At 49.4% G+C, this 18,127-nt stretch overlaps 1 protein-coding gene across 2 annotated transcripts; it reads left to right on the plus strand.

Moving 5' to 3' along the window:
• Positions 1–7,662: 7,662 nt before the first annotated feature.
• On the plus strand, positions 7,663–15,191 carry CLEC3B (C-type lectin domain family 3 member B). 2 transcript variants are annotated; one of them, XM_054818203.1, is made up of 3 exons: positions 7,663–7,934; positions 12,590–12,688; positions 13,961–15,191. In XM_054818203.1, the coding sequence occupies exons 1-3, from the start codon at positions 7,829–7,831 to the stop codon at positions 14,359–14,361; spliced, it is 606 nt and encodes a 201-aa protein (XP_054674178.1). In that variant the 5' UTR covers positions 7,663–7,828; the 3' UTR covers positions 14,362–15,191. The 2 variants fall into 2 exon arrangements, with proteins under 2 accessions (XP_054674178.1, XP_054674177.1); XM_054818202.1 differs by having other exon boundaries at positions 7,672–7,934; positions 12,587–12,688.
• The last annotated feature ends 2,936 nt before the right edge of the window (positions 15,192–18,127 follow it).

Here is an 18,127-nt window from a genome sequence, read left to right on the forward strand (position 1 = left end):
CACAGGGAAACCTGTGGAGCAGCTGTGTATACAGAAATGGCTACCCCAATCACAAAATACTTGGTACCAAGCACTTTCTGAGAGTGTAAGTGTAAATTAACATGGTGCAAGTATCTGCAGTGCCTCCTCTAACCATGCACATCCTCCCCACAGGGCGTCTGTAGCTGTGTAAGCAGCCACAGAGTGAACTGGGGGTCTTCAAGGGGCCCTATTGCTTCCACACTCGCTACCTCCCATCTGTTGGCATTGAAAAGCAGTGGGGTGAAGTGTGGCCCCGATTCAGACTGGGGCTGCTTCTACCCCTGAGATACAAATAAAAAACCCGGCCAAAAGTATTACATAGCTGCTAGTTGGTCTCAGCTGCCCCTGGAGGTTTGCTGCTACCAACTCATATCCCAAATAGATAAACAAAGCTCTGACGGGGGTAAAAGGGCCTACAGCTCTCCCGGTTGATACAACCTCTGCCAAGAAATCTTTGAGACTGTGGTTCTCAGGCATGCTAAGGGCTATGCTGCCCATTTCTATTTTCTTAGCTCTCTTTAACCTCTCCCTTCAATCCCAAGCAAAAATAGCAGTTAGATTTTTAATAGAGGCTTCAACTGAGACTGCTCCTGTTCCCATCTGGGCTGGTGGAAAGTTCCATGTGTTGCTGTGCAGATATTGCCACGTTTTCGTTGACTCGAGTCCAGTAGAACTAAGAGGAAACATCTGTGGAGTGGGATAGTTCTCTGTTTGTCCCAGAAATTAATTGCTTCTGCTGGGAGTGTCGAGAGGTTGAAAGCTGTGTACTGGAGATGAGGAGTCTAGCAACTCCTGCTAGGCTTGTACTTGTGGTGCCTAAAGTGCACCCAGCCACAATTTAACTTTTTTTTTCTTTTTTTTCTTTTCTCTTTTCTTCCCCATGTATTCCAGCCTAAAGGTCTGTTTGACAGGGACAGTCCCCTTGAATCAGAAGAGGGCAAGGCTGTAGCTCAGTGGACCTGGCTGGTTTGCTTCTTGTGTTCCTCCAGATCTGAGTTTATGCTCAGGGTGATGCACAGCAGATTTACCAAGCCCAAGAATTCCATCAGCCAACATTTCACAGCTACAGTAATGGTTCAACATTGCAGTTGTGTAGTTTGGGAAGAAGAGGGGAGCTTGTTCTGTCCTGAGGGCAGGGGTTGAGGCAGTGGGGAGGAGAGGGGCAGTGCCATCCGCAGTTGGGCTTTATGAAAACTTGCTTCAGTTGTAAAGACTTGTTGTAAAGACAAGTTAGTGGAAGCCACAAGTGAGCTCGTGGGACTGGAGTGTGCAAGTCTCCTTTTGAGAGGCTCGGCACCTTGATTTGATGTAGATAATACCTCATGGAGCTTCTGCATTTTCTCTGTAAATGGGTGTTAATGGGGATTTACCACCTCCTCTAGGACTGTCTCCAACTTTTAAACTTCAGCAGATGCCACTGCCCTCCTCAGCAGAGGGATGTTCTCCAGCCCTGCTGTGGCACTGGTTTACTTTGCCTGTAGTAAGCAGCCGCAGAGTGGGGGGAAGAAGTCAGCACGACTTGGTAAGACCTGAGAGGAGAGTGCTCCAGTCCTTACCCCAGAGCCTTGTTCCCTCCTTTCCTTTAACACGCTTGAGCAAAGTGCAGGCCTGCAACTGGAACCGAAGCTCTTCAGCCGTCAGCCTCCGTGCTGTTGTTCCTCCCTGTTCCCCAATGCCTCCTGTCCTAGTACGCTCCTGCCTGTTTGCACTCCCTGCCGGTGTGAGGCAGCTGTTCCCTCTGAGGCAAAATGTGGATGTTCCTGTGAGCTGTGCCTTGCAGAGGCAGGTGTCAGCGGCTGGTTTCAGGCTGGCACTTTCAGTGTCTGGTCTCTCGCTCCTTTTCCTTGGCCACAGCAGGGAACTTTGGTACCCATCTCCCCACACTGCGATGCCTCACTTTTTCTTTGGATCAGCTGCATTTCTAGCTATCCACTAACAAAGACCCTTTTGCTGCTCCTGCAAAACGACGTGAGGATCTCAGCCATGCTGCTGTTAATGACTCCCTGGTGATGGTTTCAACCTCAATTTCATTAACTGGAACACTTTTCAATAAGGCTGTAGTTATCTCACAACCTCTACGAACACCTCTGTTGCTATCCTGTTCTCAAGATTAGGGCAGGATCAGCAGCACAGACACTCCTGAGTTTTCACATCCATTTGTAGATCAGATTTGATCTCCTTGATTTAGACTCAGAAGATCGTAGTTACTGCGGACCCTTAGCTAATACCTTGGGGGGTGGGGGGAAGGGAATGAAATCTCAGCTGCTTTCTGACATACAGAGGCCCTCCTCCACCCAGCTGGCGTGGTGGGGACCACAGCTGAGCCAGTTGTCCTTGGGTGTCGGAGGTAGTCAGAGCCACCAGCCTGCAGGTCCTCCCTTCCAGAGGAGCACTCTCACTATTCCTTCTTGTTGTGTTTTGGCAAATGGTAAGTTTTGGTATCTCCAGGGTTGGAAACCTATGGGTTGAAAAGTTATGACTTAAGTCCTACTTCTCTCCTTTCCCTTCAGAGACCAACTTTAATCTGATGAGGCTTTTCAAGGGCATGGATTGTTTTCTTCCTGTTGTCTGATCACTCAACCTTTACTCTAAATTGAAAAAATTAAGACATTTATAAGGCTGATGCTGAAATTCTACATCCCTAATCAGCATCCACAGCCATATGAAAGCAAACCAGTCGCTCCAAGGTGAGAACAACGTGCAAGAAGATCGTAAGCTGGCAGAACTGCCGTCTGCCTGCCAGTCCTAAAATACTGACTTTAATTTCAACGCTGACTTCACTTGAATTGATGCCGAGACAGTCGGTTTCGTGCAGCCTGCTCAGCAATCCTACACAGTTAGGAATTTCTCCAGAGTTTTGGTGTTAGATTTAGACGCTTGACTACAGTTTTCCTTTGGCTGGTTGGACTTTGGGACATGGATGATGGGCAGAAAAGCAAAGCGGTGAAGACAGCCAGGTTTAACCCTAGCCCACAGGAGCTGCATGCTCCAAGCAGAAGGGAGGGTGAGTCCTTTCACGCAGCTCCTTTTGCAAACAGGATTTTGAATAGCTGACAGCACTTCAACTCAAGTTCTTCACATTTAGGTCCAGTTTAAGGCCCAGGATGTCCTTTAGCACAAATCCTTCTGTCCTGTGACCCTTGGTGAATGTGGGGTAGGGATGTGAGCCGTGCTTGCCATGGGATGTGATGGGAAGGCTCCCTCCTTAGGCTCAGAGCCAATTTCCTAAAGTTGGTGCTGGGGATAACGTTTTGGCAAAGTGCTGACTCCTTGGTTTTCCCCATCATTGTCCTTATGAAAACCACCCTTTCCTGAACTATTATCGCATTTCTTCTTGGTTGGTCTCAAAAACAATGATCCATAGATTCGGCTCTTTCCATTTTAACCTGTTCTGATGTTTATGCTGGTGGAAATCAGGAATGATGCCAGCACGAGTTCAGGCAGCAGCTAATTAATATCAGAGATTTTCTTCTGTTAGCCCCACTTCCTTGCAGCATGTTTTTTACTGCCCACCACTGTTTCTCTCCTGTTCCTCTTTGAGTTTACGGTGGCACCGCTGAGACGTGGATCCTCCCCCTGCAGAGTGGATTCAGTGAAGGCAGTAGAGGTAAGAAACCCACTTTTGGGTCTCCCCTTTGCGTTCCTGCTGTCAGTGCCAGCAAGGGAGGCGGGAGCCTTCCCGGCAGAGAGGGGCTGCAGGGAAAGCAAGAATCATTTGGCGTTGCGGTGGCCTGCCTTTGAACCTGTAACTTAGCCTTGAAAAACCAGGGCTGGTAATTGCCTATCTTGATAATAACCGTGTGAATACTGTTATCTAGTCCACCCTTCCACTTTCCAGCCATTGTGCAGTGGCGCTGCCTCATTTCTTGTCCTGGCGATACTTGCTCATTTCCTAGGAGCCGAATCAAAATAGCCTCTGATCTCGCTGCCCATTTCCTTGCCTAGCTGGGCACGAAATCACAGGTCTGCATCATTGCCAGGAGCATCCAGCTTCCTTTCATGGGCTTATTCCAGCCACTGTTTTGCTAACTGAAAGCCTTCCAAATTCAGCACCGCAGACTACTTACTGGGTTTCCCAAAGCCACGTAAACTTTTCTGACTGCTTCCCTGCGGCCCTGGGACAGTTTCCATAAGCATACGTTCTTCTGCCCTCTTTTCTTCATCTCAAACCAGTTTCCTTACAGCTAACAGGAGCTACCAGGAGACCAGGCTTGAAACCAGGGAGTAAAGTGCTTTTACTGGGAAGTAAAATCCATAATTGTACAGATTTAAAAAATCATGGACAAAAGCCTGGTTTCTTGGCATAATTATAGCCTTTCTCCTTTTCCTTAACCCTTCCATGAATCAGCTGCTGCTCTCTTTCCCCTGGTGCCCGCTCCCTTGCTCTCCAATGGGCTGTATGCGCCCCACGAGCCTCCCAGCTGTCGCTCCTCAGCTCTGACATTTGCTGCTTCTCTTTCAGCCCCAGAGGGGAAGGATTCGTGTGGCCAAAACCTCGCTGCCGTCTTCCAGTTGTATTAGTTCATCTAATAAAAAGGATTACCTCTACCCGCCTCCCACGCCTCCCTTACATAAGAAGCGTGAATCATTGGGATCTCAAAAGCATGATATCTGCCCAAAGAGTCAATTTACAAAGGACCGTTGATAGCCCCGTTGTTTAATTGGAACCGCAGCCTCTGCCTTCAGCAGGAGCCCGGGCAGAAGGTGGGCTCAGTACAGGCACGGGCCCTCCAGATTTTAGGTGGCCCTTCCCCATAGCATCCCTGCTCTGCACCCGTTGTGGCAACACTTCAGCTTGCTCCTGTCAGGTGGCTTCATGAGCTTTTACAGTGTCAGGGATTTATTTTTTTCAGCCTACATGAGCCAGATGTAGCGAAGTCCCCTGCAAAGAGGTATGACAGCTAGAGACAAGCTGTTTAAGTCTACTTTTCATTTTGCTCTTTTTCAAGAAAAATTACGGTGGCATCCAGCACGGGACCTGCTGGCTGGCGCATGGAGAGAAGCCCTTTTGGTTGCAGACCTTCAGCGTGGGGACCTTCGCGCTCAGAGAAGAGCTAACCTCCTGCCCTTCTCATTTCAGCTGGGGAATCAGAGAAGCGCAATGCTCCCGCAGGTCCCAGCCACCCAGAAACCTGTGGCTGGGGATCACCATCAGACTCCCCATCAGAGCCATCTGTTTCACATGCACAGCAATGGGAGCATTTTGGGGTTTTTTGACATCGAGCTGTTGGACTGAGTCCAGAGGAGGCCACGAAGCTGATCAGAGGGCTGGAGCACCTCTCCTATGAGGACAGGCTGAGACAGTTGGGGTTGTTCAGCCTGGAGAAAAGAAGGCTCCGGGGAGATCTAATTGCAGCTTTCCAGTACCTGAAGGGGCCTACAGGAAAGATGGTGAGGGACTGTTTATCAGGGAGTGTAGTGACAGGACAAGGGGTAATGGGTTTAAGCTGAAGGAGGGTCGATTTAGATTAGATGTTAGAAAGAAATTCTTTACTGTGAGGGTGGTGAGGCACTGGAACAGGTTGCCCAGAGAGGTTGTGGATGCCCCGTCCCTGGAAGTGTTTAAGGCCAGGTTGGGTGAGGCTTTGGGTGACCTGGTCTAGTGGAGGGTGTCCGTGCCCATGGCAGGGGGGTTGGAACTAGATGATCTTTGAGGTCCCTTCCAACCCAAACCATTCTGTGATTCTGATTCCCCAGCGTGGCAGAACATGAATCAAAGCAAAGGCAGGCGAGCAGATCTGGAGCCAAGGAAAACTGGGAGGTGCTGAGTTACCATAAGTGCTTTGGATGGATACGTCAGTGCTACTCAAGTGTCAAGAGAAGGGAACGTATATGTGTCTGGCATCTCTTGGGCTCCATCCCATTTTGGCATAGTCCAGGTAGAACGGTCAATCCTTGAAATATATATTCTCTGGCTTAAATCAGAGTGAGGCTCTGTGTGTGATAAAAGGGAGTGAAAATCAAACCCATTCGTCCTTGGCTTCAAAAGTTTGGAATGCAGAGGAGCTCTATTCAGGTAGCATATAAGGGCAGGGTTTTCCTTATTCAGCCAAAGTGTGAGGCAGGGTAACAGAGTTATGGCCAAACTAAATCACGGCAGCTCTTTTTCCAGCCACACCCCCGTTTATCTCAGACTTTTTATGTGCCTACGACACCAATGGTTCACACTGTGCTGGGTGGCATCTTGCCTTAATTTTTCAGAAAAAGATTTAAGGTTAATGGCTGATGCCCAGAGCTCTTTGTTCTTCAAAATGCCTTTCCGTCCTTTCCCCTCTCTACAGGAATTTCCTCCACTTGCTCAAAGGTTCCTGTTCCTCCTGCAGGCAAGACTCACCTGCTTGTGCTGCAGCTGCTGAAAAACCCCAGCACCCAAAAAATGAGGCGGTGGTCTTGATTTAGGCTGCAGGGCTGCTCTTGGACCAGCTGGACTTTGCTGAAATCAGGCAGAGACCCTGCAAGGGGGACTTGGGACAAATGGCTCAGTGGGATGTGTTCCCTCCATCCCAAGTCCAGCACATCACGGTCTTCTGTTACAGCTCTGGGGTATTTAGAAGCCTGAACGTTCCCAAAATTGGATGAAGACCCAAATTTCTAATTATTTTTGATTACCTAACCACTCGGTTGACCCCAGGGAGGACCCCCCCGTGTACTCAGCCTGACTCCAGGGTGGTAGGTGTGAAGCATCAACCAGCTTTTCAGAGCTGCCGTGCCTCATGAAGCATCTCGGTGCTTTGACAGTCCTGGCCACGAGATACTTTGGATTATCGACCCTGGTGCGTGCCAGGTTTCTTAAGTGCAAAGAGCACCTGCAGATTTTGACTCTCAAAGGTGTGAGTACTGCAGAGGGAGGGAGGGAAGCGGTCGTGCACCAGGCAGATGCAATGCGCTTGGTAGGGAGATGGAGCAGCCTTCCTCTTAGTGGGACATCTGCGGTAGCAGGTCAAACGTGTTCCCAACTTTCTTCATCCATGCTTTTGCCCAGGTCTGCCAAAACACAGTCCCGGGGACAGTATGGACAATGCAGCTGTCCTCACACCCCCACCCCCCCCCCCCCCCGAGGACAATGATTTATGCTGGAGCTGCCCCAGGGCTGGGAATTCGAGTCCAGGGCTGGGAGCCCTTGCCCTGTCGCTGCAAGGAAAAGGGGGGCAAATGCTGTCCCCAGCCCCAGGCAGGTCCCACAGCTGAGGGAGGGTGCCACCAAGCCACCCCACGTGGGCATGGAGTGAAGCAGTATGCTGCAACGTAAATTTGGGAGAATTTACCAGAAATCTCCATGCAGGGCGTCCATCGTGCTGTGGCAGGGGCTGGGGTGCTCAGGCCCCCCCATATGGTCCCTCCACCATTGGTGGTGCTCACTGCATCCCTTGCGGGCAGCCCCGCAGGCTGGCCCCCTCTGTTCCCTCGGCCACCCAAACTCAGTTTCACACCTCACTCACATCGTCGTTGCCGCCACTGACGCATGAGATCAAACCCGTGGCATTTTGCTAAAATCCATAGGAAATCATTCCACAGCCTTTCCTTATGTTTAGCTTAGCAGACTTGCAGTAGATTCATTCCCTTCTTCCTTTTTTTTTTTTTTTAAAACAAAAACAAGCAGCATGCTAAGAAATGCAAACCCGCTGGGATGTTTTCAGCGTTGGCCGGAGCTGCCAGAGCCCCCCCCGGGGCCGGGAGGCTGCCTCTGGCCAGGGCTCAGCGGGCGGCTTTCTGGGACAGCCATTTCTGATTCCAGCCGGTGTTAAGCCGGCTGTCTGAGGGCAGAGCGGAGCCGTTCCACCTCCGCTCGGCACCGGACGGCAGCGGCATGGCGCTCCGGGGAGCCTGCCTGCTCCTCTGCCTCCTCTCTCTTGCCCAGGTCTCCGGCCAGCAAAACTCCAAAGTCCGGCAAAAACCGGTGGCTTCCAAGAAAGGTAAGGAGCAGCAGCACCTTCCCGGCAAGAAAACCCGGTGGGGCTTGGGGGGGATGGAATTCACCTGGTCATTTAGGCAGTTAATAGAGCTTTCGTGCAACTTTTTAAAAAGCATCTAAAAACCTAATAAAGTGTCTTTTCCCCCCGCCCCCCCGTGGGAATGAGTGGGTAGCCATTCTGTAAAACAGCAAGGATATTGAAATGTTTTGGCGGGTTCCTACCTTGAGTAAATTGGATAGGACAGGTTGGTCTGAACTTCAGAGGACAACATATTTTCCATGTTATCGCTAAGGTTCACTCCAAACTTTTCCTCTATTCAAATCTCCCTTTCTATGACCCCCTACTCCTATTCATTCATTTTTCAGAAGCAAATTAGTGGCAGATGACAGGCAGCTGTTGTAGATTTGGAGACAAGAGTAGGCAGATAATATATAAGCCATTAAATATCAACATGCATCTTCATTTTAAAACACTTGCCCCGGGTGTATGTCAAGCCGTACGCAAGCTGTGACTACTCAGGCTTACCAGAGGGTAATGCACACAAAAAGATGCCTAAATTTTCTTTTCCCTAGTGTTTGGGGTTTTTTTTCTTTCTCTTTTCTTGCTACTGTCCCATCCTTTCTCCCTCCGACTCAATGCACGTTAATTATAGGAGAAGGCAGGTAAGGCAGCTGCCTGCGTTGCAGCCCGGTGGCGTGTGAGCCTGCCTGATGTGTCCGACTGCAATCGTGTGGGCTTGGACTGCTCCTGGCGGGCGCTTGGCTGCTTGGAACGAAGTGGGGAGCGAGGAAGAAGCATCCCAGGAATTCGCTTGGCCTGGCTGCGCTCTACACTCACCCGGTGGCTATTTTCATCAGATCCTGTCCTTGAGAAATTTCTCCTTTTTCTCCCATTAGATCTTTCTATGAAATTACCGCATAGCTGCATATTCCACATCTCTGGTCTGTGGCTGTTTTCTAGAGCAAAAATTCCCCCTTGGGCTGGTATGGGGTACATACGTGCATTGCACTTACTGGATGTACCAGGAGAGAGAGATGAGTTATTTAGAACTTTTATTTTTCTTTCTGTGTCACTGGAACTGTTGTTTGTAACCCATTGGTGATGAGAAACTGGGAGAAAAATCACCTTTTCGACAGGAAAATTGGGTTCCAATTTAAAAACATTTTTCGGGGGGGGGGCACACAATTTTTTTTTTTTTTTTCTGAAAATCGAGCCCTCTGCAACCACTGGTGGCAATTTCTCCTGAGAGTTTTGGGGTTTCTTTTCAAAGCCCTGCAGTGGGTCAGCTGCCCTGCCTTTACTGGAAACTTCCAGCATTTCTTGGTTAACATTTTTCTGATTTTTATCAATGCCAGGGGGTGGCAGAAGAAGGAGGAAAGCTCTAAAAATCCCCCTCCTCTTTTCCCCCAGCCCCTCGCCACATGCCTGCCCACCCGCCGCAGGGGCCGGGGCTCGGCCGCTGGCCCCATCCCCATCCCGTCCCCATCCCAGCCCCCCCCCCAATCCCAGCTCACCCCCTGCTCTTCACCAGGGAGCATCCTGCAGTGTGAAGCCACTGGAGGGTTGGGGGGTTTGGCTGGATTTATTTTTTTTTTAATCTGTGCTGCCAAGCCACAAATGTTAGAAAAGAAAATGATAATTTGAGCCAAGTTTATTTTCTCTTTTTTCCCTTTGTTCCCCCCCCCTTTTGTTTTGTTTTCTCTTCTTTTTTGTAATTATTGCTTACATTTGGATCTGCTTCAGAACAAAAATGGTGCTGTTTCAACATCAAAAAGCCAAACCATAACATTTAGAAAATGCTGAGACAACATATTCACTCTGCCTGCTGTTGGGGGTTTTTTTCCCCTTCAAATTGCTCCCCAGTGATTTTTCCAGACGCAGCAGCTCAGCAAACTCTCCCTGCACCCTGATATCTTGGGGAGCAGATGGGATTTGCCTCCTCTGACAGCCATGGGAGTCTCGCCCAAAAGGGTGCCTGGGGGGGTGCAGGAGCCACGGTGGGCAGTGGCACCCCCCAACTCCCCGGTTGGGGACCTGCTAGCCCTGGGGGGGGCTGCCCTTGGTCACGGCCACAGCAGGGTGCTGGGGATATGGGAGGGAGCATCTTTGCATAGCTCTCGTGTGTTTTTAAGGTAATTGGGACTCAGCCATCAGAGTCCGGATGCTTAAACCAAGCGGGTAGGAGCTGATGTGGGCACCGCTCCCGAGGCTGCCCCAAATTCCTGTGTAATCTTGGAGTCTGGGTGCTCTTCCCAGAAAATGCCTGTGACCATTTGTGTGTTCGGTCCCTTCCTGTGATCCAGGGACAGACTGCAATACGGGACCCGACTTTTTTGGACGGGACATTCAGGGAAATGCCTGATGTCAGAAGAAATACCGATGGCCGGGGAGGTTTGATGACAGACATTATGAACCAGAGTGATGCTTGCCCTGTCAGGAGACAGAAACCTGTTTGGATAGGAACAAACCAGATGATGCCTGCCCAGGCAAAGCTGAACAACCCAGATATAGGTCCAAATTTCATATAGGGATAGTTAAATAATCAAAACGAAGTTCAGAGGGATTCAGTTGTTGTTCAGCATGTAATTAGAACAAAGAAAAACAGGCAAGAGCTCCCATTTGCAGTGTCAAATACGTTACTGGCCAGGCTTTCAAACCAACAGACTATTGTGACCTCCTTTTCATCTTGCCTCTGCCCACACTTAATCCTGCTGTTCACGGTTAGCCACGCCAGGACCTGCTCCAGGTCCCACGGGCGGCATTGGCAGCCCTCACGCTGGCTTCACTCGCAGCAAACCCAAGCTCCAATAACCTTGGTCATGGGCTTCAGGCGGCGAGCCTTGAGGAAATGACAGCGCAGAGATGAAAACCTCTGGCAATAAACCAGAAAACTCGATGTTTGCTGACGTAGCTGAAGTGCAAATTAACCACTCCCTGTTCTCCATGCAACATCCCGATGAACGCACTGCTGCAGGAACATCTTGTGGCCCAGGGCTTGGAAACTAGGTGGTGAAAAGGGATGGGGTGCTTAGGTAGTTATCAAGGAGATGTGTCCATCTTGTGTGACAAGGACCCTCTAGATGGGAACCCATCAGCAAACCAGGCTGGAACAACATAAGGAGCTGCCCCAGCAAGACTCATTGGCAGGGTGCTGCCATGGCCCTTGGATGTTACTTAAACCTAAGGGATGTTTGTTCTGCTGCAAGAGAGGCTTGCATGGAGGAAAAAAAAAAAAAAAAAAAAAAAAGCATTAATTAGCTGTTTCCCACAAAGTGTTTTCATCAAAGGCACCAAAATAATAACTAGTGCCTCAGTGTTAAGTGAACCTATTAAGGATAATTAAGCAATGAGCAAAGCAGCTGAATGCCCTCCTCCTGATGTGTCTGGCTTTTCATATTCACGGCACCATGTAATCTTTGGGTTGGTGGTTTTGCTCCACATCCAAGCCACTTCCCCACCTACCTGGCTTGGTGCCTCGGCTCCTCATCTCCTTGACTCTTGAGGAAGCCTGTCCTACTGTGTTCATGGGCAAATCGTCCCCTTTCTTTTCACCCCATGAGGACTACCAGAAGCTTACGCCAGGCAAGATAAAGTAGTAGGAGCAGCAGAGATAGCATAATGAATAAAACCACCTCAATATCTGATCTCCCACCACCTCCAAGATACAATGGTCCTTTTGCTCCTAAACAGGAGAAATCCAAGTACCTATTAATAGGTGGTTGGAACTATTGCAGAGGCGACACACCTAGCAAGATGTAGGCTTTAGTAGCAGGGTGCAACCAACTCCCCAGCTAAGGAGGCTTCTTCTCGTGGCAGGAGAGCAGCTCTGGCCAATTTTTGGGTACCCGCATGGGGGATGCTGAAGGCAGAGGCAGGGCAGAGGCAGCTGTGATGGCCTGAGGGATGGTGTGGTGGGTGGGCTGAGGGATGGGGGGGCTGATGGTACAGGGGCAGATCTAGTGGAGGTACTGCAGCCCTTCCAGCCCCTTCCTGCTGAGCATCAGCCTGGCAAACAAAACGCTTTCCATCCAACACACCCATGAAAGCAGACTAACGTGAGGGCACAGCAAGGGGTGCATACAGAGAAAATCATGCATTAGGGTGTTTAAGGAAAGCCAGGAAGGTGTGCTGTGAAGAGAGAGAGAGAGAGAGAGATAATGTGTTTTTGAATAGTTTAGGAAAACAATAAATCCTATTCAGCAGCAGCTTTAAGTTCTCCACAAAACACTCGTGTGCGGCAGGACTCCTGCTCAGGAAGGGCAGCATCATATGGTACCCTCCTGCATTTTGGGAGCTTGACCCCAGTGCAGCACCACCCGAGATGAGTGCCCTACACAGGGGCTCCACCTTGCGATGCTCACGTGTGCGACCCCCGCTCCAGCACTGCAGCAGCTGGAGACCATCTCCCCACAAAGCCCCGTGGGGTGCAAAGCCCCAAAAACCAAGCTGGGGAAACTGGGTTGCTGGTGGAACCAGACTAGCAGGCAAACACTCGCTTTGATGGGTGTCCAAGGGGGCAGGCATTGACTTTGCAGATCCCTTTTGTTTGTCTTTGAGGGCAGTGAAACGGGGAGTTTCAATGATAGGAACAGCTTCAGCTGCTTCCCCGGGTGACGCAGCCGATGTATATGCTCTTCCCTTGTTTTCTCCAGCAGATGGTGTGAGCCTCAAAATGATTGAAGACCTGAAGGCCATGATTGACAACATCTCTCAGGAGGTTGCTCTGTTGAAGGAAAAGCAAGCACTCCAGACAGGTAAAGGAGGCATGGCTTTTGCCTTGAGAGAAGAGCTGCTTATAAAGTGGCTACGATTGCCCCACACACTGTAACAAGAGATGCCCAAGTGCCCTGTGACAAGGAGTTGGGGCACTTGCTGCAATTCCTCCAGGCAGATGAAGCTCCTCAAGCAGTTAATGCCATGAGTTGTGCAGTCTATGGCCCCCCTCTTTATGTGCAAGTGCTTCCCGTTTGTAAAGCTGTGAATATTTCTATGACGCTAAGCCAAATATTCATTTTCCTTTATGAATCAGAGGGACGGGTAATGGATTATTCCGTACATCAGTCAAACGTAGCTTAGCCTTTTGTCTGAACCCCAGTGAAATGGTGACCTGGTCTCTTATACGTACCATGGTATTACCCAGGGAAACTCATGGAGGTCAGTCTCACCATGCTTCATTGAACACGTACAGCGTGTTTGTAAAATGTCCATCTTCCAGCCGTGCTCCATGGTTATTCTGTACAAACTCCACCGACATTGATAGGAGAAGGATTTGCAGAACATGAAACAGAAATGAGATGAAAATGCAAGTTAAGGAGAATTTTCTCCTTAAAAGAAAAGGAACACAAGCAAAATCAAGGCTTTAGTTCCAAGCTCACATTCATTGGTTTGGATATTATTGCGTGGCTCTGATTAGTTATTGTTTGGCTGCAGTAGCCTGCTCTCTCAGGGTTTAGAGCTTAAAAAAAATAAATAAAAATTATATTCTTAACAATATAATCAGAGGCAAGTAGAAATTTCCTCTGAAGACCTCAAGCTATGCAAGCACAACACTTCTCATCAAAGCCTATTAAAAAAGACATTTTTCTGATGCTTGCATAATTAAGATGGTTGAATTGAAATTGCAGGCTTTTTTCCAAAACACTCCCAACACCCAGCAGCGCCCATCACAAACCTGACCTCCAACAAACTCCTCAGAGAAAGCATAGCAGCAGCCAGGGAAGAGCGAGGCCAGGGGAAGGGTTGGGAGGACCACGCTGTGCCTCTTCTCCGGCAGCGGCAGAGCCCAGGAGGGTGCTGGGGGCACCCCGAGGTCCATTTTTCCCGACCATTTGCAGATGGGGAAGGCAGGTCCCCACAGCCATGCCCTGTGTAGGAGGGAGAGGGCCCCTGGGACTCCCGTGCTGCCTAAGAAAAGAAGTTTGTAGTTTGGCCGCTGCGTTTGCTGCTGCTGCTACTGCCTCTGCCTGGGTGCTGTTTTTAAAACCAATTCCCTTTCTGTCTTTTTGTTCTGTGTGGTAACCGCTCAGTTTGCCTGAAAGGCACCAAAATTCATCTAAAATGCTTTCTTGCGTTTTCGGAGACCAAGACGTACCACGAGGCCAGCGAAAACTGCATCTCGCAGGGCGGCACGCTCAGCACCCCTCAGAACGGGGAGGAGAACGATGCCCTCTATGACTACATGCGCAAGAGCATCGGCTCCGAGGTGGAGATCTGGCTGGGCCTCAACGACATGGCGGCAGAGGGCAAGTGGGTCGACATGACGGGCGGCCCCATCCGCTACAAGAACTGGGAGACTGAAATCACCACCCAGCCCGACGGTGGCAAGCTGGAAAACTGTGCCGCCTTGTCGGGGGCCGCCATCGGCAAGTGGTTCGACAAGAGGTGCAAAGACCAGCTGCCCTACGTCTGCCAGTTCATGATTGTGTAGCGGCGGGGGCTCCCTCCTGCCCACGCGCAACCTGGGTCTTCTCCCTTTGGCAGCAGGATTATAAAGCTATAAGTATGTGTACGTATACATGTACGTATACATGTACATATGCACGCGCGCGCACATGTTCAAGTAGAGTCACTCTTTCCAAAGAAAGTCGTCACGGCTCGGTATCAGATTAGAGAGCGTTAGAGCATTTTGTTTGGCCACATCCAGCCCCATTAGCAGCTGCATTGTTCTTACTAAGGCACGATTTATAGATATATTTTTTTACACAGGGAATTTATTAGGACAGCTCATTTGTTTCAGCAAAGAACCAGTGCAGCAGTCCAGCTTGGCAAACAGCCGCCTCAGCTGCCCGGGGCTGTCGCTCTGCAATGTCCTTTCCCATCTTGCTGAGCTTCATTGGGACACCAACATAGGTAGTTCCCGCTTTCTTCCCCGTAAGCCCAGACAGCAAGGTACGTGGGATTGATTTTCGCGTCCCTCACGGCGCCCCAATTCAGGCTCCTGGGGATCGAGGTCCTGGCTCGATGGGTAGAAGGATTTACTCCTGCTTTGCACTGAAATATACAGTTGGGCTTATTGGCTGAGTACCAGCTGCTCAACAGGTTGTCCAACTTGTCCAACTATGTGTATGAATGAGCCAGCAAGTAACAGCACAGGTTGACTTACTGAGAAGGGCATCCTTTCTGGAATCATTCCTCATTTTGTGTCCTTTTCTCATCAGTCAGAAGCCAGTTTCACTGATTTCAGTGGGAGAGCTAGACCCATTCCAAGATCTTTAAAAAAAAAAAAAAAATCCCATCAGAAGCTTTATTTCTGCTCCAGCATCATGGGGGAAGCAGTGATGACTTACAGCATAGTCAGTCAAACGTTTTCTTGGAAATAGAAGGTGAAAATATTAGGTAAATCACAGAAATGTAATGTTATTAGGGGTAAAAGACAAGCCCATTGAAAATAAACTCCAAGAAGACTCACTTTAGCAGCTTTAGGAATCATACACCCTGTTTAAGTGATGGAAACCCAGCTGAAATACTCCAGTCTTTGTTGATCCAGGCACAGTCCTCAGCAAACATAAATCTGCTGAGCGCTGTTTGTGCCAATAAAGTCATGCCCAGATGAAGGTCTGTACTCCATAATTTTTTACTGAGAAGAGAGTTAAAGAAAAAAAATAAAATTGAAATAAACAGCAATGATGGGAAAGAAGTGCAGGCCACCCTGACAGCTTAACGAAGCTTTGCTGGCTGTTGGCCGAAAGGTATCAATGGTTCTTTGCAGATCAGAGCTTGGTAATAACCCCTCCAGTTTGGGTCATGTCCCCTGCGCTGCCAGGTCTGGTGTGCCAAGACATGGTGCTCCTGGGGACCCCATGGGAGAGGTATTTCAATTTGCTGCTTTGTTTAAAAACAGCACGATGGTGGGTCTTCCAAGATGTCAAGTGGCAGAGCCAAGCTGGAGGGATCAAAACACACACACACACAAATGCAGAGTGCACACTTCGAGGCTGTCACTATTGCCAAACTCTCCGCTGTTCAAATGACTATAAAATAAAAATATATATAGCTTGCTGAAGGAACGGAGTTGCGTCAATGTGATTGGAATGCTTGCTTCTCCTTGCATTTCTCTTCAGAGCAGCTCCAGGGACCTGTCAGAGGGTCAGAGATATCAAAGGCAGAGGGGAAAAGCAGAAGGCAAGAGCCTCCCACCCTGGGATATGGTTTACAGGATTTCCACCTCCCCTCTTATCATCCCAGTCACATGCCACACACGGGATGCAGGCAGGGAATCCTTTTATAGGCAAATAAGATTTCCTTCCTCCCCTCCTCTTGCTGCTGGGGAAATGTCACTCCAAAATACGAGCCAACCCAGAAGAAAGGTCCTTCCCTCACCCCGTTTGGCAGCGGTAGTGGTGCCGGGGGAGGCGGCACCTCAGTTCCCAGAGTGGAGCCCGCACTTCCCAGGCTGCCTCCCACCTCCTCCGCCACAAGCAGAGCTGCAGTGGCACCGAGCATCCCTCTCCATCCCCCACCGAGGCAGCGATGACTTCTTCCTCCTCATCCTACTCCTCCTCCTCAGCATCCTGCAAAGGAGAGAAGGCCATACATGAAGAAGACAGTGCTTCACACCAGTCTAGGAGTTTTCAGCTGCTGCAGAACTGCATGTGAAATTAGGTCTCTTCTGCACAAGAGCACACCCCCTTCGTCTAGCTTTACTCTGGACCCTGATCCTGAAGGTTTCCAAGGCTCTTTGCTGTAGGTCTCCAAGGCTCTTTGCTGTAGGTCATACTTACATCCTACAAGCCAGCTTGTCTCAGTATGAACCCTCTAGTTCCCTTGGCAGACGATCCCTCCATGTTTTGAGATATACATGAATGCAAAGCAGCAAAGTCAGAAGCGTTTCCAGCTTTGATCCTGACTGGTCATAAACCACAAGGTCTTAAAACACAACTGTGTGGTCAGAGAAATAAACAGAGGGCTTTTATGGGAGCCCAGGAACTAAAGAGGGGCGATGTGAAAGCCACGGACCCTGGCGATGCTGAGCTTTGGGGAAGATGTGGGTGCTGTAGCTGGACCATCTCTGCGTGAAGTGCAATGTGAAAAACAGCCATGGAGATGGATGCCAAAGGATATTCCCAGAGAGGACGTTAAAGAGTCAATCTGTCAAAATCTAGAGAATAACAAGTTGCTCGTATCTCTCTTCCTCTCTGTTTTCGCATAGCTACACTCCTGCCAGCACCATTCTTCATAGATGTTTTGCTCTTCTGAAGCTGGGAGGAGCACGGGGAAGGGTGGCTTTGCTCCTGCCCTACTTGTTGGACCCAGGATGCCAAAACTGACCTTGCAGTTTCAAGGTGGCATTTATGAGTTTAATATTATTCTACATGCTTCTTCTTAATGTACATTATGAATTACAAATTTTCTTTTAAAAGCCAAAGAAAAAGAAATTCTAGAAGATTCCTCACCCTTGTTTACCACAGCACTCTTTTTTGTTCCTTTGTCGCCAACTCCGTGTTTTGTGCTTACAGTGAATAGCAGGGTGGAGGGGTTGAATGGGGCAACACTGGCTGCCTCCACTCCAGCATGGCCCGATGGGAACTGCCTGGAGCAGATGGGGTCCATCTGCTGGGGGCTGGGACAAGCATCACTTTTTTGATCTTCCATTAAATCTTTTTGGCTCTCAAGCCAGAGAGGAACATCTGCTGTCCACAAAGCACAGTCTCAACCAAAGGCATGCAGACTAATGGAGAGAAACCTCAGCTCTTCCCCAAGAAAAATAAATGTGGAAGTGATCATGTCTGAACCAATGTATTGTGACGCCTGCAATCTCAAATGAACCTCGTGTTATTAAAATGGAAGATGTTGTGTAAGATCTTGTGCTGCTGATTGCGCCGCTCAGCTGCCCGCGACTCCATAATATAGCAGAGGAAAGATGAAGCGTGAAATGTGCATATATTCATATAAACAAAAGAAGAGAAGTTACTGGGTGAGTCCCTAGAAAGCATTACCCCAGCACTACACCATCCACAGCTGACTTCAGTAGAGCGAACTAATTGCCCCGACCCAAATTCACCAAGGTCCTGAAGTACAGGCAAAGGGCCAAATGGTTAAAAGTAAAATGGTTAACCATAAAATGGGTAATGCTTTTCTGAGGTATCCCTCTGAGCAAGGGCCAGAACAGCACACTATTAACACACATCAACACCCCAGCCAGCAGCCAGGTTGCTTTGGGCTTCGGTCAGTAAAAAGGCAGGTGGGTAGGTAGG

This window comes from Grus americana, chromosome 2 (assembly GCF_028858705.1).
Source record: "Grus americana isolate bGruAme1 chromosome 2, bGruAme1.mat, whole genome shotgun sequence".
Taxonomy (NCBI): Eukaryota; Metazoa; Chordata; class Aves; order Gruiformes; family Gruidae; genus Grus; species Grus americana.

Excerpts from the sequence above, each read along its gene's own strand:
- CLEC3B (XM_054818202.1), top strand. The coding sequence starts at position 7,829 with ATGGCGCTCCGGGGAGCCTGCCTGCTCCTCTGCCTCCTCTCTCTTGCC. Across the intron at positions 7,935-12,586 it reads ACCGGTGGCTTCCAAGAAAG|CAGATGGTGTGAGCCTCAAA; the intron begins GTAAGGAGCAGC and ends TGTTTTCTCCAG. Across the intron at positions 12,689-13,960 it reads AAAGCAAGCACTCCAGACAG|TTTGCCTGAAAGGCACCAAA; the intron begins GTAAAGGAGGCA and ends GTAACCGCTCAG.